The sequence below is a fragment of the Hermetia illucens genome, chromosome 2 (assembly GCF_905115235.1).
Source record: "Hermetia illucens chromosome 2, iHerIll2.2.curated.20191125, whole genome shotgun sequence".
Taxonomy (NCBI): Eukaryota; Metazoa; Arthropoda; class Insecta; order Diptera; family Stratiomyidae; genus Hermetia; species Hermetia illucens.
The window spans coordinates 176,229,814-176,254,107 of record NC_051850.1 but is presented as its reverse complement, the minus strand read 5'-3'; the positions used below and the strand labels follow the sequence as shown (position 1 = coordinate 176,254,107).

The 24,294-nt window shown below is 43.0% G+C and overlaps 1 protein-coding gene across 1 annotated transcript in view; it reads left to right on the top strand.

The window, feature by feature from the left end:
* LOC119650445 overlaps nt 1–24,294 on the top strand; it is an 809,140-nt gene that overhangs the window by 762,744 nt on the left and 22,102 nt on the right. Inside the window, exons 30-32 of the mRNA XM_038053300.1 lie at nt 8,586–8,772; nt 8,845–9,010; nt 9,205–9,308. Of these exons, the coding sequence (XP_037909228.1) occupies nt 8,586–8,772; nt 8,845–9,010; nt 9,205–9,308 (457 nt within the window). The remainder of the gene's footprint in view (nt 1–8,585; nt 8,773–8,844; nt 9,011–9,204; nt 9,309–24,294) is intronic.

Genomic DNA, 24,294 nt, shown 5'->3' with positions numbered 1-24,294 from the left:
ATAAGGACTTTATTGTCATCTTTTAAAAAACTGGCCTTATGTCATCACAACATCACAACTTCACCCATTCTCTGAAGAGTACCAGTTATCCAGTCTTCACTTTCCTTGCTCCTTGGTCAACTTTACCCTACATTGTAGATGGTGCAAACTTTCCCAGGACCACCTATTCCAGAATATCTGACGAAGTGTCCTTAACTGTTGCCACCATCCGAAAAGGACCCGTTGTGATCCACCAACCTCCAGAAATGATGCTAATGGTCGTTGCACCCACAAATGTCCTGATGGTTATATTTCCAGCACTTAAAAGTAGGGCCAACGGTCTTCAATTTAAGTCAGCCGCATTTTAGCATAACACCGTGGAAAATTCCTCGAATATCAGGACAACTTTCGCCTCATCGAATACACATTTCAGCTTTTGTTTTGCCTTAATCGCAGCTTCCCATTGTCCTCCGGAACGTGCAGTTCCTACACGAATGAATCTCCAGGTAACCCCATTTTTTGCGGAAAAGGACAGCACCTTTTCTCAACTGACTCATAGCCCAACAAAGTTAGTTCCAGGAGCACTATTCATCCCACTATTCACCGTGAATCGTTTGAAAGTTACAAAAAATGCTTCACTTGGTAATTCGCTGACCAATTGATGATATATATAAACAAGCAGAGGTCCCCTCGATTTCTTTCCAAATCCAGCTTTTTGTACCAAACGCAGACCGGGCAAACGAACCCTTTTATAGTCCTTCGTAAAACCACGTCCTTCCTCTCTCCTCACTCCTCACACTTTTCCTCTTAACAACTTCGAAAATTACCAAAATCCTCAAAATAAATAGAAATTATTAATTACATTCGAAAAGCCCATCACATTCTCAATTAGGCTATAAATTATTTTAATATCGGTGACAACTGCATGCTCAGATTCTCAAACGTCACAGTTTCCATGTAGCTCAGCAACTGGGGTTCTTTTTTATTGACGCATCAACTCTCAACGTCTCAAATCCAAAGTTTACCGTAGTCTCGTCCGCCTATTCGCTCGCTATAATTCTGAATGTTGGCCGACTATAAAAGACAATGAACGGCGCTTAGCGATAATGGAAATGAAGATGTTGCGTTGAACTTAAGACATAACAATCCATGATCACATCACATCGCGCATGAGAACATCCGCGGTCGATATGGGGTTGCACCGATGAGGGAAAATGGCTGGAGAGGCGTCATGGATGGTATTTTTTTGGATACGAATAGGTGAATGCGTTTGCGCATAAGAGCGTAGGACTTCCACAATGGTACGCCGTCAGACTACTAACTAAACACCTCCTCGTCATTAGAGAACTAAGCTGGAGCCTTTTTGAAATATTATGTTGGGCTAACCCTCCTGCTCTCCTGCCATAGGCAGCTTGCAAGTCTAGGAATTACTTTCACCAACGGGGGGAGAAAAAAGGAAGGGAGTTGTTAGTTTAAGGATCCCCTTGTCATCCGGTAACTATATCAGTCCAGGTCAATGTTCTTCCTGCAACAACAACTGAATTAATGCACAACATGACTCCATCTGCGACACTCCTCAACACCTTTCTGGAGAGAGCTCTGCAAAAAATTGCTAACGAAGTCCATCCCATTTTTCATAACAGAAAAAGGTGGTGGAGGACCACTCCATGCGGAGCACACACAGTCAGGAGATCGTGCCTTCACTCCTCCACCTCCATATTCCTTGCCAAGAACATCAGCTTCGCGTCAGAAAGCAGAAAGGATTGCATTGCTCCAATAAGATTTCATCTTCTGGTAGATATAGGCTACCAGCATTCACCATTAGCCGACTTCAGCTGCAGTCTCGAAAAAACTGACCTTATAGCCATTCATTCTTTTTGACTCTGCAGTCGACTTGCCGATCGAAAATCGAAAAATCAAAATAACTACTCCGGATTTTTCAGGCACAAAACTGGATCCATTCACTCACCCGTCGTATCAATATGCCAAGTCTGCTTTGCACCTGTTCAACAGTACGTCCGACAAAAAGTGCCTCAACATCATCTGCATAACCGACCCAGCAAACTACCGGAAGAAGCGTTCCTGACATCCGGCCCTAGAATGGATTCTTGCCCTACCTCCGACGTGATCTCCATCCTCCTCTGGGCCTCTAGCGTTTCATAGAGTAGAGAGCAGTCTGTCAGATAATCTCTCAATATCTGCAAGGGTTGAATAGCATATTTATAAATTTTAGGGAATTGGAGACATTTCTGACATCAAGCAACTGGAGTAGTACTATCCGTCGAGATTGGTAGCTAGGTGCCTCAGTTCGATGAACCATATCCACGACCTCCATAACAGCATCCATCATAGATATCCCTACTCTGAACCCGATCCACCCTGGTATATAGAAAGGTTGTCACGGCTGTGGCTCCTCCGGGCCATAGAAGCTTCACAGGCCGTCGTTATTAGATTCATCACTGAATTTACGGCAACGTGACCACCCCCCGTAGTGCCCTTTATTGTTCCAAGAACTTCAACGAACTTCCCGATATTCACCCTCGCAAAGTTCCATTCACAGGGGAGCGCCGAGTTGGTGCACGCCCACAAATAACGTCAAACACTTTGTAGGCGATGTTTTGGCGGTCATTTGCCGAGAAGTCTTCCAGAACTCTAAACACATCCTCCAACCGCACCAATAGTTCCCACACAAAGTTTACGTTAGAAATGCTTCCTTCTCAACCTGGACATCGACGTATTGGTGTGGGTCTGCCTCGTTCGGTGTTAGGTAAACCCTTTTCAGTTTAGTTTTCTCTAAACACTGAAACCAGACAAAACCGTCTCCTCTGTCTTGGGGAGGAACTCAAAGTCGGGTGCTACCCCGTTGGCAACGGTGTCCGATAAGTCAAGATGCTACGAAACTGTGTCCTCGCTAGCTGATTAGCACTAAATTAACTCATACCTTGATAGCGAACTGCGCTAACAACTCCTCCAATTCCGCCTTGGAGATTAGACTAGACTAAACGCTCCGAGCACGCAATATGTGCAACGCCCTTATCAGGAGGTCCCTGGAGAGAACGCAATTCTCTTATCCGTTGCAGGTCTTCGCTTACGTATCGAAGTCATGCTGCCCTCTTGGCTGGCTTCTTGCAAGTTGTACACGTGTACCCATAGTTCATGAAGCTATAACACTTGGCACTTGGCCAATCCAATTTTAATTTTTAGTTCCACCGCGTTTTGCTGGTTGATTAACACCACATATCCATATCCGAGCATTGGCTTCCTCCAAATATTGGCTTGACAAGGACTGTCAGGCAGTCATGATCTCGGACTTTAAGAGAGCAGTCTTTGAGCTTAATTGTACAAGAACTTCGCCACCATTCATTTTCCGAATGGAGATCACTTCTGCTCCACAATCTTCGGGCTTCATCTTGCAGCGGATTTGACTGAGAACTTCCGCAAATGTCTTGCCTTCCGTTATCTTAATGACTACAGCCAGCGCTCAAGTCCTTTCTCACTTCCTTGTCTTATCCGTTGGCTATTTAGCAATCGTAACCGACTTAGCTTTAGGCAAACTGTTTTCTGACAACGTGGCGTGTTGTCTCCTGCTGTCTTTCTTTACTTTCTTTTTTTGACTCTGGAAGCTACTTGGATGAAGTCACACTCAGATGCGTCTTCCTCTTTCCTCTTTTTCTCCAGTTCATTTTGCAGTGTCTATCCGTTTGGCGCTTACAATATTTCTGCTTTTCGCGCGCCTTTCGCTACTGCCCATATTCACCTGTAGTAGGAAACGAGGTTCAGGAGTTCTTCTAGTTCCATCAGCCCTTCCAGTTAACCCGTTGGGGAGTTCCGTCCCCACGTACTCGAGGAGGGCGATCAGACCCGAGTCTCTAAGGGACTCATCTGAAGTGGCTCTGCCACGAAGCCTCACCGGAGGTTATCTGGTACCATGTGAACCGGGATGGCCCTCTGAGAGCATATGCTCGAATTCCTGGAGGCTGTGTTCTTGGCCTGGTAATTTGCGGTTGGCCTCCTAGTGGGAGTTTCATGGCGGTTGTGGTTATGCCTACATCGCGGGCAGAGCTCCTCGGAGCTCGAGCGTGTAGTTGCGCTGTACAACTCGGGTGCCGTACTCCTTAGTTGCGGCAGAGGTGTTAGATAGGCCACTGGTATGGATGCTGAGCCAGCACTCAGTATAAACCAGGACCGCTGTGCTTGCATGGCGGGGCTCTGATTGTGGTCCCATAATCAATTCGTGTTCGAAGAGGACCGTGGGATTATGCCTTCACGGCAGGTACTCACGTAAACCCCCCAGGACTTTCAGTCCCATGAGCCCGTTTTTCATGCGTTTGTTTACATTCTTTTGGAGCAATTTTGCAAACCGCATGCGCTTCACAATTGCCCTGAATTTCCTGAGAAACCTCCCCTTTTCGGCTCTAACAAAAACTATCGACTACCCTCCCACTTGGGTTGTGTCCGAATGCACCTACTCAGGTCTAACGATTTTCTCTGGGATTTTTTCCGAAACAGGAAAACACTGTAGGGCAACCTTTATTTGAGCGTCGCGCTGTCTCTTCGCGTGTTTCAATTCTTTCTGGCTCTTTCACCGGACACCTGGCGTGAAAGGCGAATTTTCGTACTGCACCCAAGCTCAGTTAACTTTTTCTTCTTCCTTGCTATTTAGTCGATTTTCTGAATTTTATTGCTTTCCTTCTTCATGAGAGCCTTACCAGTGCATCGTGTGCAAGGGAGCGGGCCGCAATAATCAAGGACTTGTGTACCATGAGGCCTAACCTATACTTAGCTGATCCCGGATTCCAGGGCAACGCGGCCTACTAATATCGGTTCAATGCACACTACCTAATCAAGGTCCCGCAGGGTCTGGTTGTACTGCAACTACGGCCTTGGCAAAACTGGGCTCACATCACCCAACCGACGTCGGCAGAGTTAGTCACTCGCGGTTCGCGCTTCATCGAAAGACTTTCGGACAGCTACTCGGGCACCTCGGGAACGTCACTCCCCATGTAGTGAGCGAACCGTTAATGATCCCAGACGACCTTCTTCTTTTTCTTCTTTTTCTTCAGCCTTTGTCCCGTTCACAAGCAGGGTCGACTCGTCGTGATTGGTTTCGCCATTTAGCTCTATCGAATGCCTGATCTGGGTGCAATCTCGAGGCTTTTAGGTCCCCATCCAGCGTATCAAGCCATCGTTGTTTTACCCGACCTTTCGGTCGTTTACCTTTCCATTTACCATTACTGCAAGACGCCGTTCATTGTCTTTTATAGTCAGTCAGCACTCAGAACCATAGAGAGCGACAGGACGGACAACATTGCGGTAAATTTTAGATTTGAGACGTTCGTTGATACGTCGATCACAAAGAACACCAGACGACCACTGAGAACTAACTTAGAGTTTATTACTCTAAAAGCGCAGTCCATCGGATTGTAATCCCATTTTATATATCACCAAGACCAGGATTCCTTTCTGATTTTTCTTATCTTGACTACGCGACTTCCTTGCATGACGGTCTTGTGTTCTTCACCCATTCGTGGCTATGGTTCTGAGTGGCTGACAATGAACGACAATTCGCAGTGATGGAAACGAAGATGTTGTGTTGGGTCAGTAAGTAACAGGCTAATGATCACCCCACATCGATCACGGGAACATCCGCGATCCCGGAAAAATTGCCTGAGAAACGTCCTGAATGGTATGGGCATGTAATTTGCGATAGAGAGAACTCACTCGATGGAAAACCTTCGCAACAGCGATGGGTCCATATACTAAATTGCGATTTGTGGGCCTTTCGACGCCATCTAGATCAGGTCTATGGCCGAGCAAAATCTCGCAATCGTTCAAGACGAGCTGACTCCGCTCCTAAACTGAAGAAGGAGAAAAAGGCAGTACCCATGCAACTAGTTTTTTCCTAACTTTGTCCACTGAACACATCAACAGATTCAAATAAATTTCAGTGTCAATTTAGCGAATCCTTCCTGGGACCCTGATGTCCTTGCATCGATATTTTCGCCACTGGTCATCGGTGCTAACTCCTGCAATGGACCGTATATGGCAGAAAAAGTCATTAGCAGTTACCTCTTCGTCAACTATTTGGTTCCTTGTTCTTTAAAGTCAACCAAGGTTGTCACCCTTTCAGCCAATTGCATGGAAAGTACCGCTGATGATTCCCAACGGGACAAAACAACTCTCTTTGTTGGATCATCCAAGCTAGTCATGAATTCCTCATTACTAATCAGTGAATAGACCGTATTCACATATGAGCCAGAGATTACACACTACTCGATGAGTAGTCGCTCGAAAAAGTAAAGAGATAGGTGCGCAGACTCTTTTCTCTGCTGAAACGTGTTACCGTTTCACAAAACCGGATCGGTTTCGTTGAATAGATCCCAGTTTGCGTGGATTTGTTAGTTACCACAATGCATTGTCGTGTTACACTTCTGGCATTCCCTCAACAAGGTGCTCCCCTCGCCGTATTCGTCGATGTCGAAGACATTGCCGTAAGTGCTGCCTTTACCAAAAGGTAGACCAAATCTGGCAGCCGTTAAGCTTCTTTTCCAAGCAACTGAAACAAGTTCAACGGCCCCGTTTCTCGCAATAAAATGTTTCCGGTTCTCCCTTAAGGTACGGTGTTCACGGACCATAAATTGCTCGCCTTTGTTTGGAAACAAAAGTTGACGCTTTTTTGGGTTCTCCAATTTCAGCACCTAAATTTTATCAGCCAGTACACTTCCAACATTCAACATGGACGAGAATCGCGAAAGCGCCGAAGAACGACAAGAGACCAAGGCCTTATGGCCGTCCATGAACAAGGACAATAATTCTTGGGTCAGAAAGTGCATCGCATGTCAAAGAGGTACACGTGTTCCTTCGGTCCACCAAGCGGTTTCATAAAGTCCAATGCTGTTCCAGTCCTCCCTTTTCTCGGAATTGGGCACTCCTCGGCTTCAAACGCTACCATGCAACCGCCTACCACCTGCAGTTTAATAAGATGCTAGAAAGATGGCACAAGACGACCTTTCTTGGTCGCAAGTCATGCCACTCGTCCTACTTGCCCTCCAGATCGCCAAAAACAAAGAATCTTCTGTAGGCTTACTGGGAGATCCCGAGGCTTCCTATCAACCCTGTCCTTGACACTAGGTCGAGCTTCATCACACCCGGGTTGTTGCGTTTGCTCAAGAACACAGTGCAAAAGTTAAAACCGCCACCACTTGCCAACCACAGGAAAACGTTGCCGACGTGCCCAGAGATCTCGCCTCCTGGAAACACGTCTTAATTAGAGCGGACTACTCCCGGAGACGACGCCACCTTACGAGGGTCCCACGAGGTCTTCGAGCGAGGCAAACAACATTTCAGTCTTGATGTCGGAGGTGTGCGCAAGACGGTCTCCCTGGCCCGGCTAAAGCCCAAATGAAAACGTAGGCAGGAAAGGAGTGCACCCTCGGCTTGAAAATCTAGTTGAGATAGAGGACCTCAAGCCAACTCATTCCCGCAAACCACACAATCGTAGGTGAAGCGCTACTTACTACCACTACTTACTACCATTAATGGATGTTTTTACCAAATGGCTAGCACTAGAAAACAACTCCAATAACTGAACCATAGGTACTACTTTGCCACTTAACTTTGGCCTTAAACCCTTATGCTTCTGACTCTCTCTTCCCTTCCTTTAACTGCACACATTGGTAGATATCCAAGAAAGCCTGTATGCCGATATGCCTTTAATTCAGCCTCAATTGACGGGATTGAATGCATTTTTGACATCCAGTGCCCATTCTGCAAAAACTCACTTGCTGCCAAAGACGAACTGGTGCCATTCTCAGGTCTTCCGAAAACAACCCTGATTCCAACCACTATTCCATTACTAAGTCCTCGGTAGAGGTTATTATGTCCATAAGCCCAAAGGATCTGTGGAAATCCGGTGACCACTTTTTTCATTCCATTATTACAACGGAGTGCATCTTCTGAAAGATGGATCTGGTAATCATATAGTTCGTAGGTATCTGAGTTACCTGATGTTTTCCAGGGTATTTTCACGTGGCGGTGCCAGTAGTCAGTCAGTCAGTCACCAATTCGAAGCGCCTGTTTATGAACTGGTCTGAAAAACAAACTTTTAAATTTGGTAGACTTATATTCTCCTTTGTTTTGAGAGCTTAAGTTTTTTTTATTGTTGCGCGGGAATTGTTCAGCTGTGGATGTAGTACCCGAAGAGGATACTATAAAACCCCAGCTTTGAAAGATGACTCCCTGAAGGTAATCTCCGACTACCTAAGATATCCTTTTAGAAGCATGGTCACCGTATAATTCAACACGGTTACGTTTCGCAAAAAATATCATCGATCTCCATGTAATTGAACGCTAGTTTTTGGTAAATCTCTAGCCATTTTGAAATTCCATCCATGGAAACTTTCATTTCTTTACTTTACACCACTGGAGATGCACTAACTTCGGACTCAATGCTCAGTTGCTTATAGAGATGGCCCTAGTTCATGTAACAATGCGATTTCACTTGTGTTGCTTAGTGATTTTTTTGACATATTTTCACTACCTCTGGTTTTCCACTGTCTAATATTCTACCATTTACTTTTCTTTTTCAACTCACACCCAAACAAAAGATAACAATAATCCAAGGATCACAAACTCTGGGTAAAACCAAGAAAAAAGCCTCAGCACAACGTCACTCGGCTGGAAACATTGATTACGATAACCTTTCCGGAAGTCAAGAGGCTGATGACATTCCAATGTGTCAGCCTCAACCGCAAGGTTTCCGAAGTCGTAGTAAGACGGTCGGTGATGCTGCAGGTAAGTACATATTAAGAACCTGATCTCTCTGTTTGGGAAAGGTGGGTTTATTTGCATTTCGAACTATTTTAGATCCACCACTTCCACCAAAACGGTATACTACCACAACAACCACAACAATCTCTGATCATGAACGTATGGATCCTGGTACTAAATCGGAAGGCGAAGAAGATTCTCAGCAAGGGACAATTAAGTGTAAGGCTACGTTGGGTAAAACACCAAATCATCTAACATTAAGGTGAGTGTTGGAAAGTCACTTTTGCTGAAAGTGGGAGTGTGTTTTGTAAGGAATTTTTGGAAACCCTTGAAGTATTAACCATGATTTGATTCCTTCACTTGTTTGATGTGGGTTGCGCCTTATTGACTCTATTTATTTTCTTTCATATTCTTCAAAAAAAAAACATCTAACGAAACTCGTTTGGAAACACTCAGCACAACGTCAACTTTATCGGTGGGAAGTACTGGTAGTCAAGCTCGTTTGATACAATCATCACATGCACCGTCAAACTACCAGCCCGTTCTAATGAAGGATCTAGGTAAGAACCAATCTGTATCTTCTACTACAACGTGTACACCAACAATGACTTGTAGCAGTAGTAGGGTATCACCAAAGCAAGATTTAGATGTTATTGAGATATTCCATAAGCAATCTTCACCTAATGGTAGCAATAAAAATGGAGGTAATGGCGATCAAATTGACCGAGTTATGGATAAGCACTTAAGCGATTTAGAACATGAAAATCTCACGGATACAGTTGACATAGCAAAATACATGGCAAATCTTAAAGAGAAGCACTTGGAGTCTCAGCAACAACAGGCTGCTGATTCAAGCCTCTCTCCTGAACCGCAAACAATCGTAGAAAACACCATTATTACAGCCGCTGAAGTTTCATCCCCGCCACGGCATGAAAGTGATAGCTCTGACCGTACTACTGAGAGGTCTGAGGAAGATTCAGAAGATAACACCAGTTCATCAATGAATGTTATAGTGATTGACAAAAAAGTAGATAAGGTATTCAAATCAAAATCTGAGAAAAGTTCTAAAACTGGCGAATCATCGAAGAAGTCTTCCAGCAGTAAATCTCCCCGAAGTAGTATTCATCTTTCCCATTCTCCTGACCGCTCTAAGTCGCAGGGTAGTAGTCCAGTAAGGATCATCCGCGTGAAATCACCAAAATCAAGCTCTGATCAAGAAAAGCGTTTGAGTGTGAGTTTAAGCCGAGACAGTTCGCAAGATCGTTTGTCCGGTGGACGACGTACTCCTAGCCCAAGACGTGCTTCTGAAGGTGGAATACTTAAGCGTCCGCAGAGTCCTCGCAATGTTGGTATTCTGAAACCCTCGCAGAGTCCTTGTAAGGCACGTTCTCCTGAGCGAAGTTGCCTCAAGAAACAACTTACTCCGTCATCACATGAGTGTAGTACGGAATCACGATCACCGCACTTGTCTCCGCGTAGCAGTGTTGAGTATCTTTCTCCAGATCGTTCGTCTTCCTGCCGTCATCATGGTCAGTACACTCCTCGGAGTAGCTTCGACAGCCGATGTTCGGAGTCAAACCTGGACGTTCCAAGACCTGCTATACGAAGTCCAAGAGGAAGCTTCGATTATCGTGCTGACACTGATCGTCAGAATGGCAACCGTAAACGTAGTCTTAGTGCTCATGGAAGCTTCGATACTACTCGCAGCAAATCACCCGAGCCCCATTATCAGTATTACCCCATCTATGATCACCCACGTCCGCCAACCAATGGCCAATATTCCGGTAGCTATAAGCCTCGTCTTAGCAAGTCCTTAGAACGATCAACTTCTCGCGAAAGTACCAGTAGTAGTACCTATCGCTATGGTGTTTCTCCCGAACATATCTATACTATCGATTCAGGTCCGATACGATCTCAATCTGCAGAGAATGCATTTGCCAAATATGGATCCGCGTATGATTCTGCCCGATCAAATGAATCACTTGCTAGGGCTCTGGAACATCCAACCTGCGTGGAGTGTTTATATCAAAGAAAACCATCCTAGCAGAAAGCCCGCGCACGACAGAGCCGTGCGCGGAAGAAAGTCACACGAGGACTATCTAATTCATCGAGTAGTTTCGATCGAGATAGTTCTTTTGATCAGAGCTGTGTCGATTGTCATGATTATTATCAAATTCATGTTTAGATATGACAACAACAATTGTCTTGTGAAATGGTTTCCGCAGTCCTTTTTTTTGCCGTCAAAGTCTCCCAGAAAACAAAGAACCTAAAGTACCTACTGATTGGAATTTCTTTTACTAAAAACATCCTAAAGATACTTTTACTGAAGTGTCCTCGTAATATCTAATACGTAAATCGGAATGATCATACAAAAAGGTTAGTGCAAAAAAATCTGATATTAAAATAAGGCACTGAAAGACTAAGAGCTTTAGATCCTCCAACCCTCAAATTATATCTCAGGGGAGTATGCTGTAAAGTCTTGGTAAAACTACTTAGTAACGATGATGAAATTCATAGGGAAATAACATCAAAATTTTTAATCTCAGTGACTCCGATATTGACCTCAATAAAGATTTCTTTAACTGAATAATATCTGACAGATAAAATATTGGGTTGGCACGTAAGGGATTTCAGATTTTTCGTTGGAAAAAGGGAGGGTTCTTTAGTGGATTTAAACACCATTATCCGCAACATGTTGTAGATTCCCTTAATGAAAGTGTACCGAGTAAATGAATGTGTGGTTAGTTAGGTCATATGGGTTGTCAGCCCCTTGACCTGCACCAAAGATTCAGAAAGCTCCTATCTTCATTTCATATCTTTCGTAAAAAAATTGTTTAGGATTAGGTATCATAAGTAAGAGGAATTAGCTAGGAGTAGAATTCAAGCAGGCCACTTGTGGTATAAAGCTGGCCGGAACGTCTAGCGTCACAAGAGTGTCCCTAGGACAGACCCTTGTGGAACTCCGCATGTCGTTTGGTATAATTGCATTTCTTCATCTAATTAGCACCACAGAACCGTATCGATTAGGAAGTCGGCAACGATACGCACCAGGTACTTCGCCACGCCTAAGTTGATTAGGGAGTTACGTATCTTGCTCCATTTAGCGGAATTGAAGGCGTTCTTCACATCGAGTGTGATCACTGTACAACATTTGTCCTTGTCAGGTGCGCTCTGAGCTGTGTTAGCTACTAGCACAACTGCATCCGTTGTTAACCTCCCCTTTCGAAAACTGAACTGATTTTCGGAGAGACCGCCATCCTTTTCGGCAATTGGAAGTAATCTGTTATAGATTACTCGTTCCAATAGTTTGCCAGTGTTATTTGGAAGGCATATCTGCCTCTAGGACAAAGCTTCCCCCAAAGGTTTGTTTAGCTTGGGAACTAATAATAATTTCTGCTTCTTCCATTGTGAACTCCTCAGCAAACATATTTGGAGCTTTTTTTGGGGGGGGAGGGGGGGAGCCTTCAAATCAGGGAATTCCTTTCACCAACGGGAGGGGAGAGGAGGAAGCGAACTGTCAGTTCAAGGAACCCCCTGCCATCCGGCTCCTCCACCGATCGAGTCCTATCTTCTTGGCAACGAAAAGGGCCCGAACGTAATGGGCAACACGGTTCCACCTGTCAGCAGTCCTCAGCATCTCTTCAACAACGTTGTCCGGAGAAAGATCACCTGTGTTGAAATAGAGCTGCTGACGAACCCCATCCCACCTTCCACAAGAAAAAAAAGTGTGATGGGCGTCGTCCACAACTCCATTGCAAAACACACAATCCAGAGAACGCGCCTTTCCAATCTTGTGCAGGTAAAACTGAAAACTTCCATGCCCACTTAAAAATTGCGTAAGGAAATAGTCAGTCCCACCATGCTTCCGATTCAGCCACGCACCTAAGTTTCCGATGAGCCGCGCAGTCCATCTGCCTCTAGTTTCATTTTGCCACGAGAGCTACCACTTGTCTAGAGTGCGTTGCCGTTCTTCGCGAGCAACCACCTCCCTTGGCTCATCTCCCTTGCGCTTGTATATGGTCTGACGCTCATCAGCAAGAAGGGCAACGGGGATCACGCCCGCGATTACCATCACGGTGCGGCACGCAGACGCCACCCGCAAAGCTCCCCGTCTCTGTACTTGCGTTTACGATATACCTCCTTGTTAAGAGCGCCAGCCCATACCTCTGCGCCGTAGAGCAGGACAGACTGCGTTGAACTTATCAAGAGACGTCGCCTGCTAGACGTAGGACCCCCAATGTTTACCATTAGCCTACTTAACGCCCGTGGTACTTTACCGCTGATTTTGACTCGATTATCGACTCGCCGAACGATATGGGACGCAGGGTCGGAATCCTCTTTTTAGTCAGGATGACTACTTCGGTTTTTTCTAGTGCAAGGTCTATCTCGACAGTGGGAAGCGTTTGCCTCTCACTTTCGATATTACTGCGCCTTCTGGCCTTGGGGTAGGCCTTGCGCCATTTTCCGATTTCAGAGATCCACCAGAAGTTCGGAACTCGCTTCTGGGATACAACATACCTTCTGGCATGGAGGCCACACATACTCGCCGATCTGTAAAGCTTTATCTTCTGCGCTTCCTTCAAGCGCTGTATTTTGCTGCAAAACTTCTTCGAAAATCTCCTCGTCAAACCTTTCAGCTCTTGGTCGAGACCATTTCATTCGTGTACCATACATTCAAAAATGATGGCCTGGTGGTCGCTATGTGTATATTCTTGGTTGACATACCACTGGAGATCTTTCGCTAAAACAACACTAACAAAAGTGACATCTATCACGGACCCCATTTCTCTCTTTCGGAAAGTACGAGAAAGAGCTTCGAGTAATATACGTCCTCTTGCGTTCGCTTCTCGACTGCCCCATTCTTCAACCCATGCGTTAAAATCGCCAGCCACTATCTCAGCCTTAGCCTCTCCACCAAAGAATGGAATTCCTCTCTCGTAAGGCTTGGAGCAGCATAACAGCTGTAAATAAATATTCCACCTATTTTTGCTCTAGTGAAGCCATTCTCGAGAATCTTCGTAGTTCCTTCTATGGTCCAATTTCCGCATGTCCATATCGCTGCCGTTTCGGTATTACGTCGCGGGACAGGATCAGTTACGAACTGCGGCTCCTGTCGTTATTTGTAACTCCTCCCTCCTCAGCAGATTGTGGATCGCCTTCATTAATTTTTCCACCGCCCCCAAGATGTTTCAGAGGTTAGCATGTGATCCACGATATTCTCGGGTGTCAACCGTGCCTCGGCGTCAATTTCCACCTCCCCTCTGTGTGCAGCGAACCGCGGCCATTCTCCGGAATCATCGCATAAGTTGGGCAATACGGGAAGTCGTCATGCCCGAAGCGATAAAGGTATGCACGATACCCTTCGCGTCGGCTTACGAATTGAGTTAGGTAGTAACTAATCTCACCGTGCCTTCGATTGATCGATTTAGAAACATCTGGAATAATCCTGTTTGTCCAGCGTCCTTTAGGTAAATCATCCCACCTTTCTTGCCATTCCAAAATAGATTCACTTCGTGCCAATTGCCAACGATAGGTATAGGACTCGCCAATTGCATATGATGGATCATAGAGCCGTCGACCCTCGTTCGCCAAGATATCGATGGTGATCATGCCTGCTATGACAAAAGCTGCTTCATCTGATGTTGTACAGTAAGCGGAGGACGTTCGCAATGCACTTAATCGGTAGGGGGCTGCGATATTTCTTCTATTTGCTTCCAACTTCAAAGACGGTGTCCAGACTGGAGCTGCATAAAGCAAGATGGAGCTGACAACTCTCGAGATTAGGAACCGACGGCTTTTCCTAGGACCACCTATATTTGTTAACATTCTTGCCAACAATGTAGCCACTCCGGAAGCCTTGGCTGCTAAATTTTCAAGGTGGAACTTGAATTTCAGTCTTTGGTCAACCATGACTCCCAGGTATTTAAGTGTTGGCTGCAACTGTATGATATGTTCACCAATCTTGATCTTTATCGACGTTTGCTTCCTTGACTTCAAGACTACCTCGGTTTTATGCTCCACGAGTGTCACACGAGCTTCCTCTAGCCAAGACCTGATTTCAAAAATTGCCTCGTTTGTGAGTACCTCGATCTAATCAATATCTTGTGCCACCATAGTCACTCCGATATCGTCTGCGAAGCCAATGATTGTCACTCCTTTGGATAGTTGCAACTTTAAAATCCCGTCATACATTATTATCCATCCACAGGAGAGGACCGAGGACTGATCCTTGTGGAACCCCGCAGGTTGTTGTATACATCTTAAGTCCATCGTCCGAATGACCCAGACCAGGTATTTAGGAGCCCCCAATTTGGATGAAGCCGCAATCATTTTGCTCCATTTTGCCGTATTAAAGGCATTCTTCACGTCGAGAGTAACTATCGCACAGAATTTTTCCGCAATTTCCGTCACCGTGCTGACGTCATTGACAGTAGATCTTGCCTTTCGGAATCCGAACTGCCTGTCTGGGAGACCACCCTCATTTTCTGTGATTAGTACAAGCCCATTGAATATGACCAGCACGAAAAGTTTGTCGATGCCGTTTAGCAGTCATATAGGTCCATAAGACGAAGGATCACTCAAAGGTTTATTTGGCTTTGGAATTAGCACAAGCTTCTGCTTCCTCTCATCTTCCGGGAAAATCCCATCTATGAGGCACGTCGTAAATGTTTCAGTGAACCACCTTGGAACTGTTTCGACGGCCACTGTCAATGCTTTATTCGGAATGCCATCTAAACCTGGGACTTTATTTCCGGCAATCTTCTTCGTGGCTTCCAGGACTTCTTCAGTGGTTACCTCGGGAATTTCACCGTGATCCATCTGGACAGTGGGTAAGTTCGATTCACCTGAAACTTGTGGGAAGAGAATGCTTATGATATCCTGCAGCAAATCAGGGTTAGTGATCGGCGGCGAACGCTTTCGCATGATTGACGCCATAACTGCCCCCATGGGTCGAAATCCACTTCCTTGCATAACCGCTTGAAGTGTTCAGTTTTACTTGTAAAGATGGCTGCTTGCAAGTCCTTTCCACGCCTTCTTATATCGGTTGTGCAACTCAGGCCGGTTTCTGCTACGTTGGCTGTGTCTTCTAGCTTTAAGGCAAACTTTATGAAGTGCTTCGGCTTCGGTTTCGGCATTCCACCAGAAGTTTGGTATTCGTTTTTTGAGTACCATGCGGCGGGGCATGAAAACGTCAAAAGCTTTTTGTATCTTTTCAAGAACCTGCGCCACCTTTTCCCGTGCATTTCCCACCGGCATCGCTTACTACTGAAGTATTTCCTGGAACATTTCTTTATCAAGTTTTTTTGGATGTCAAACCCGATACTGCAATGTTCTTGATTCGCTTTTTCCTGTCGTACGCCCCATCTGGAAGATGAGAGCCTGATGGTCACTATGCGTATATTCCTCGCTCGGCTGCCATTGGAGATCCTTAAATAATGTATCGTTGACAAACGTAAGGTCTATCACCGATCCTATATCCGGTCTCCGAAAAATATTGACGCCGCCGATATTTGCCAGAATGACATTCAGACGTCAAAATACTTCGAATAGTATGTCTGCATGTCTGTCTGTCTGTCCGTCACATGCATTTTTCTCAGAGACTATAGCAGCGATTGACACCAAATTTGGTAGAAATGTGGGAACTGTCAACCCTCATGCATACAGTGACTTACGTTCTTTTACGTCGAATTTAAGGGGAGATCCCCATACATTCAAAAGGGGCGTGTCAATTTTTTGTTCACCAAATATAGTCATGTGGGGTATCAAATGATTAGTACTTTCCGAAGCTGGTCTTAATTTTGGCAATTATTGGAAAGGCGAAGAGTTCGGGGGGTCGAAAGTGATCATTTATTTAACGGGGTGTAGTCGGCGTGTACTAACCGAATTGGTTTTATGTATGTCGATGGAATGTCGATGCCCCATGAAGTTTGTGGCGATGCTCTTATGATAACAGATGAACTCGTAATTGGCAACCTATTTTTGCAGTTTGAAACCTCCTTTTTGAAGTACCACAATTATGCTGGAGAGTTTTGACATGATTGATGGTATTTCCTCCATATAAAAGTCGTGTTTTATTGATTCACATGCCCGGGGAAAATACAACTTTTCATCCTCTGCGAGTTGATGCAAGGTCCGTATTGCCAAAAATGGAGCACTGGCGGTTCCGCACGTAACTATCTTTAATCTATAGTGTTTGATCGACTGTGAAGGATGAGTTAGCCACAGAATCCGCCGGTAATCCTGATCTTGTGGGGCCATGAGTATTTGTCTGTATATTTTCTATATATCTGCAGCTATGACATATCTATACGTCCTCGATTTCATCAGCATATGGATTAGGTTATTTTGATTTTTTGGACCGATTAGAAGTATATCGTTGAGTGATTTCCCAGAGCTCGTTGACGACGTATCTCCCAGATGCATTCCGCTTCGTGGTTCTTCTTTATCTTTCTTCTGCCGCTGTCTCTTCTGGTGCTAAAACATGACTGATTGGTGATTCCATGAGTTCCCAAAATCGTTGTATTATTTGGTCCGTCTGCTCATAGGTGTCAATAAGAGATACAATCCTTGCTAGATAGGTTATTGTGGATGTTGGCCCAAGGAACATCCAACCAAATGTCGTGTTGAGTACACATGGAGATCCCTTGATGAATCCTGATAGTACCATCAAACTATAGATGTCTGCTCCTAGCAGGATATCGATGCGGCCAGGTGTGTTGCAGGATGGGTCTGCTAAATCATCACGGGATAACTTCTTTGGGAGAGTTACTTGAGCGTGAACCGAAGGGCAAATATTGGTAATATTTGGTACCACCAATGTCGCATGAATCCTTAATACTATAATGCCTTTGGTTCGAACTTTCGATACTGCTCCAAAACCGCAAATTTCGAATCTAGCGAATCTAGCGGTGTATTCCAAATAATTGTGCGACTGATTCGGTGATTAACCTTCGTTGCGAGCCCAAGTCGATAAGAGCTCTCTGCGTTACCAATTCCTGTGAAGCATTTCTCACCCTTAATTGAGCCGTGGCCAATAGCACTGGTCCTGACCGAACAAAGGATAATGCGTCGGTTGATAGCTTGTTGGCCTGGGTAGTAGGATTGTTATTGTGGAGTATCGTGTGGTGCGGCTTACTGTAGGAATGACATCTCGAAGCAGATGGGCATTTGCTGAGCACGTGTCCTTTCTTCAGCCAATTGAAGCACAGCCTAAGTTTTTTCACCGAGTCTCTCCGCTGTTCCATGTTCAACACCTTGAATGTGTCACATTGATTTACATACTGTGACTTTTCGCAGAAGATAGATACCTTAGTGTCTTGAACAGTGAGTGTATCTACTTTCTGTGATTTTCCATCCAATGTCCTCAAGCGGCTTGTCAGGAATTCCATGGGATTGTCTAAGCTAGGTATGTTTGAACCTACCCCAATGGATGATTCCCATAGTTGTCGGCATTCCCGATCCATTTTCTTTCTTTCTTTTAGGGATTGGGGAGTCGGGGCGTCGATTTGATGCCGAACTGGACCAAATGGAGAGCAACTTGCTCCCACTCTTGATGGTGCACAGACTCCTCTTTTTAGGATTAACACCCAAGTTTCCAAAATTAAAAGGGGGGCGAAGACGGCCACGGTTTCTTACCAGGGCAGAGGCAACTCTTCAGACGCTGCCTCACCTCTGCCCTGGGAACAGCATGACCCTGGTAAGAAACCGTAACCGCCTTCGCTCCTCTTTTCGGTCCCGATTGAATTTCTGAGTAATAGAGTATATGATAAGTATGTCCCAGTGTTCAGTACTTATCCCGATGCTACTCATATTTGCTAAAAATTCAGCTGTCACGACCATGTACTGCCTTATGATTGAATCACGTTTTTCCCTGGCTGTAGGCAATTTGTAGAATTTGTGCAGATGATTCTACGCGATTGCTGGTTTGTTGTCAAACCTTTTACAGAGCAGCTCCATCGCTATCTCGAAATTGTCATTATTGATGTGCTGCTTCTCCAACCAAATGAGTCTTCAAATAATGCAGACAAAGCGTCGTTTTTGTTCACCATCGAGGTGAACAAGTCGATGAACATCCTCCACTTAGTATAGTTCCCATCGAATTTCGGGATCACTAATCGCTCAAGCTGGATCCGGTTCGCTCCTAATACAACCGCTTCAGTGCGGTTTTCTTCGTTGTTCCTACCGCTTTGATATCGCCTGATACCGTCTTTGAATGCTGATAGAAGATCCAAATAGTACTCCTCATGTCGTTTGAACTCGTCGAGGTACGAGTCGCGCCGTTCAGAGTTGCTGGCAGTCTCGGCAAGAATTAGCGGATGCTGCCCCTGACATGCCGTCTAGAGTTGCTCCAGTCGTTGGAGCCTTGCTTCAAAATAAGCAAATCTGTGTCGCTCTGTGCTGTCTTTCCTATAGTTCGTCCTCAACATGGCGATGCTCGAAAAATTGTTGTATTGTACAGTGGTGCTTGCTGATGGGGCCTTGTCGTCTCTTGTTTCTGGCATACTGAATCGCTCAGAAACCACTGCTTAGTCCTGTAATGCTAAAAATGACTACTTCTTTGTTCTTTTGTCGACGGAACCAAGTAACTCATCTGCACCTAATTGCAATTATGTCAATTTTTCGGCGGAGATGATGAATATTGGTTTCTTCAGAGCTTGAAATTGTCTATATCCGGCTCGAGGGACCAAAAATGTTGAATTGAAAACCCATCTCCCAAATTCAAACTGGCTAAGAGCCAAGGAATGTGGATCAAGCACTAGGCCAGACTCACTGCTAGCTTTAAAAGAACAAAAGTCTTGCTTACTTGATCAACATTAAAAACATTACTTTATTGAACAGTAGGTAGGTAGGTATCAGCGGCCTCTCCGAGGAACCCAATTACCGCTTTGGTGCGCCGTTTTGATGCCATAAACTCCTAAGACCATGAATGCTATTATGGGAGCAGGGAGGCAGAGTCTAGCCGGCTCGGATCGTCAGAGCCAGTCCGTAGCATTCACGAAGGAAAGCAGCTCTCCCAACCTGCAGCTAGAAATCTCTCTGAGGTTCCAAAAGAATGGTTTACCCAGTGTCCGTAGCCTGACTTTAGCTATAGCTGTTTCTTTTCCCTTCCTTTACCGCAGCTTCGGCAATGCGAATTGTAAGGTATACCGAGCCTAGCGGCATGGTCCCCTATGGGCCAATGCCCCGTGCAGACCGCAATAATCTTGAATGCATTTTCATGCGTCTGGCACAAGAGCTCTCGTGATCGGGCTATGTTATAAGCGGACCAAATTCTGCTTGACTTGGCACAGCTCGTAAGCCTTCGCTATCTTAGGCCCGCAGCTGCTAGGTAGTGCGAGTAGACTCGGCCCCCGGCAGCCGCCAGCGAAACACTGACTGTATTCACCGAAGGGTTGCCAAGAGCAAAGAAGAGCCTGGCAAATCCATCAGCCTGCTCATTTCCCTCTATGTTCTTATGCCCGGGAAGTCTAATATTGCTGTGAGTGAGCTTTATACTACAAGTGGCCTGCATCAATCGTACTCCTAGCTAATTCCTCTTACTTATGATACTTAATCCTAAACAGAAATTCTTTTCTAAAAATTTGGTTCTCAACTTTTTATCATTTAAGGTAATTTCATAAAAGATTGATACCTATCTGGACTTAATAGATATAGAAGGCCCTGCTTTCGGTTTTCTATTGAGGTAAAGTAGGCAGTCTTTGGTGCATTCTACGGGTTCTTTCATATTTCTCTTCAAGTGTTATGCTATTTACTATAATGTAAACTCCATTATTCACGAAGGACTTGCTCTCCACTTCATAAAGATTTCCTGAAAATACTGGTAGGAATAGAGTTACTGACTGACAAAGTATTATAATGGAGAAAACCCTGCCCTGGTTTCATTTTCATGTTTATGATAAACTGAAAGGAAGAACCATCTGATGTAGGCTTCAATAATTATCTCGAATCACGGTGCGAATATCTATATATGACTAGAATTGATTGGCAACATAGTCTTATCAAAAGAGTCAACCAACTGCAAATAAACATGTAACAATTCAAGCTAAAATGAAACTATCAAAACTACAAAGCAGATCATTGTTAATTTAATTTAATTCACTGTCAGCACAGCGTTACTTAGAAACACGCACCACACGTAACTACTAGCACAGGATTAAAAGAGATACTTTCAATAGCCAAGAAGTTATCTATTATATTGTGAAAACGATAATTAATACTAGAAAGGAAATTATAGAAAACTTGAAGGGATTGATAATCAAATAACCTCACATCTACTGACTCCATCTGAAACAGATCAATTCTATGAGAATTAGAAAACAGTCTAATATAATTCTAGAAATAGCTACGGAAAATACTGAAAGCAAAGATTGAATGAAACTGACAAAACAGGAACGAGAAACCTTATCTAAGCAGGGAAACTTAGCTAGCTAGAACACAGAAAGAAAAACAAAAATTAGGACAAATTAAAAAAAAAAAAAGTAGAGAGAATCACAAGCCAGCCCAATGCTTCTAATCGGAAACAAATGAAACCTGGCTAACTAACAAATGACTATCGAAAAATTTTATGATAAATAGATTAAAGAACAAATAGATCAAATTAAATAAATAATAATAAAAATAATAATCGTGAAAAAAAAAGAAATAACAAAGATAAATTACGTACACTTTGAAATATATATGAATGTTATGCATGTTTATAAGAGACTAATAATTTTTAACCAAACAAAAAAAACCAAAACAATATTTTTAAAACCTTAGGAAAATTAAATAGAATAATTAATATTTAATATGAAAGTAATGTAGTGAAGTTTAATAAATATAGAAAAAAGAAAACAATCTAGCAAATATAAGAAAATCCCGGTGCTATATGGCAATTCACTTCACTTGTTATCAATGTTATTTTTATCCATTTTAATAAGGATAAATTAAATACATAAAATATATGAGTATTTAACAAAAAACATATTAGAAAATGAAGACAGTGTAATGTTGTAATAATATAATCTCTAAAAATAGTAAATATATGATTATTAATATAACCAAATCATATTAAAGTGCTGTTGTTGAAACACTTCGATAATCACCCACTTAATGCTAAAAAGACTATAAATAATAAATCACGCAAAACAAATTATTTAACAACTGGACTAATTCTCGCAATCTTTTCCATATTTAATAGTTTTTCTTATCCAAAAATTATATATAATTGGCTTTCATATCATGATTTAGAGCTGTTAAGTTACTTTTTCGATTTATAAATTTATTTTAAGCTATTTGATTCATTAATATTCGATATCTAATATTTTTTCACTTTACCTTGTTTTTATAAAAACATCTCCTTTAGTTAATGAAATAATAGTAAAATAATTAACACCAGCATGTTTCTTGCACCTACCTTAATTACATGTGAAATATATACTCCAGCCCAAACCATATACTAACAAATAACAGATTTTAGAATACGAAAAACCACTTAACGTATACTAAAAACATAAAAATACACGAATAGATATCAGAGCAAAAAACGTAAGTATCAATAGGTAAATAAATGAAAATAGATATAACAAAATAAGAATTAAATTTACCATAAAACCAATCAAATCTCTTGAACCGCCTTCATTCCGTCTGTTATGAAAATCAAAAGAAAACCCATATATAAAGGAAAATTAGAAAAAGAGAAACAAACATAGTTACATATACCAAGCAATAATTAAATCTTTTTTTTTTTAAAAAAATTGGCAACAATTAAATTTAGTGATAATTCATTATAATAATAATTTATATATTTACATTGACTTAATATAATTCGTAACCAATTCAAACTATAGAGTAAAATTGGATAATTTTCTGTAAAGAGTTCAGTGCCTTAATTTTGTAATTTCTCATTGTTAATAAGAATCTACAGGCTCAGCATTGATACATCTATTTCTCAATTTATTGGTCATTTGCTCTATTAGCCTTCGCTGAATTGAACTGACAACAGGAGCTAAACTGCAAACTTCGTTTTCATTGAATACTAGCTCCCAAAATCAGGTTTTCTGCATTCTGATATATCCGACTGCGACTCAATCCATAAATCTCCAATTTTGCATTGATAATTTTGAATTTGTCTAATTCTACATCAAAATCGTGATCTTTTATTAACTCTAATGTGAATTTGCTATAAACAAGGATGCACGTTCTATAGCAGCAAATCAGCTTAAAAGTAAAAAGCAGAATCGAAAAGAGGAAGCACTAGGCCAGAGACGAACATCAAGTGAACCCCTTGAAAATGCATAATTAATCCCGATTAGTAAACGTTTTTCTATACCTCCGGGGCCCTGAGGGAAATCCCATACCCCTCTGTCGACCGCTCTGTCCATTTTAATCAGATATTTACAATCCATGATATCTTAAGGGGCGAAGGGCAAATTTGACCTGCTATAATTTTGTTAATTATAGTCGAATTTGCACCAAACTTTCCATTATCGTAACCCTTATTACGACTTTTATTTTCACAATTTTGCTATTTTGTACACAATCTCACTTACTTACGAGGGTGAAGAGGTTCCAGTAAATTCAAATCCATTCAAAAATGCTATAATATACTGTTTGAAACCCACTTACAGGGCAACATTCTCTATAGGCATATCACCGTAATGTTCTCCGGAAGATTAGCTAGATGGTCTCTAAGAAAGAGGGTAACCCCATATTTTGGTTTCATTCCCCTATTTCGTAACTAATATCAAAAGTAAGACCTTAAATTTGATATTTCATACAACTTATATTCAAAAAAAGAAATTTTCTCCTTCTGTATATATACTGAGATCTCTCCCCCTTTACATTCGACGTGAGATTATCACCAAATTTCTTGTTACATGGTTCAACCACTTCCAGGGAAGGCGCCTGCGACATACAGATTGAAAATACTTCAAAATTCACGGTTTTGTTTCACTGATGTACTTGTTTCTAGCGTGAACTAATCCCAATGTCAACTAGCATCCGTGCATAGAAACTTGAATCCCTGAAATTTTCGCAATTTCATTTCTAAGACCGGAATCATAAACAGTTTTTTATCAATGACCTGCCCTCTATCCTCACCTGTTTGCTGTACGCGGACGACCTTAAATTATTTGCCTCTGTTTCGTCTCTCTCTTACAGTCCAACCTTAATATTTTGGTCCGTTAGTGCTCGGTTAACAAGCTGCCATTGAATGTCAGTAAATACCAATGAGTGTGTTATTCACTTAAACCCTTCCCAATATCCTTTCCCTACTCTCTGGCGGACAATTCTTTCACTACTGATCTCCTTTCAGAACCTGGATATAATCTTCAATCACAAATTTGGTTTCAGTTCCCATTTCTTTGACATCATCAAACAAGCTTCCAAAAGGTCTGGTTTTACGCTCGTTCCTCCTCCGACTCTACCTCAATTCAGTCGTCATTAACATTTTTCAACTCCCTTGTCAGAAGCATTCGTGAATATTGCTGTGGGGTCTGGTCCCGTCTCCGCAATCATGACTATCTCGCTCTTGGAGCTGGTCAACGAAATTTCACCTGGGACTTT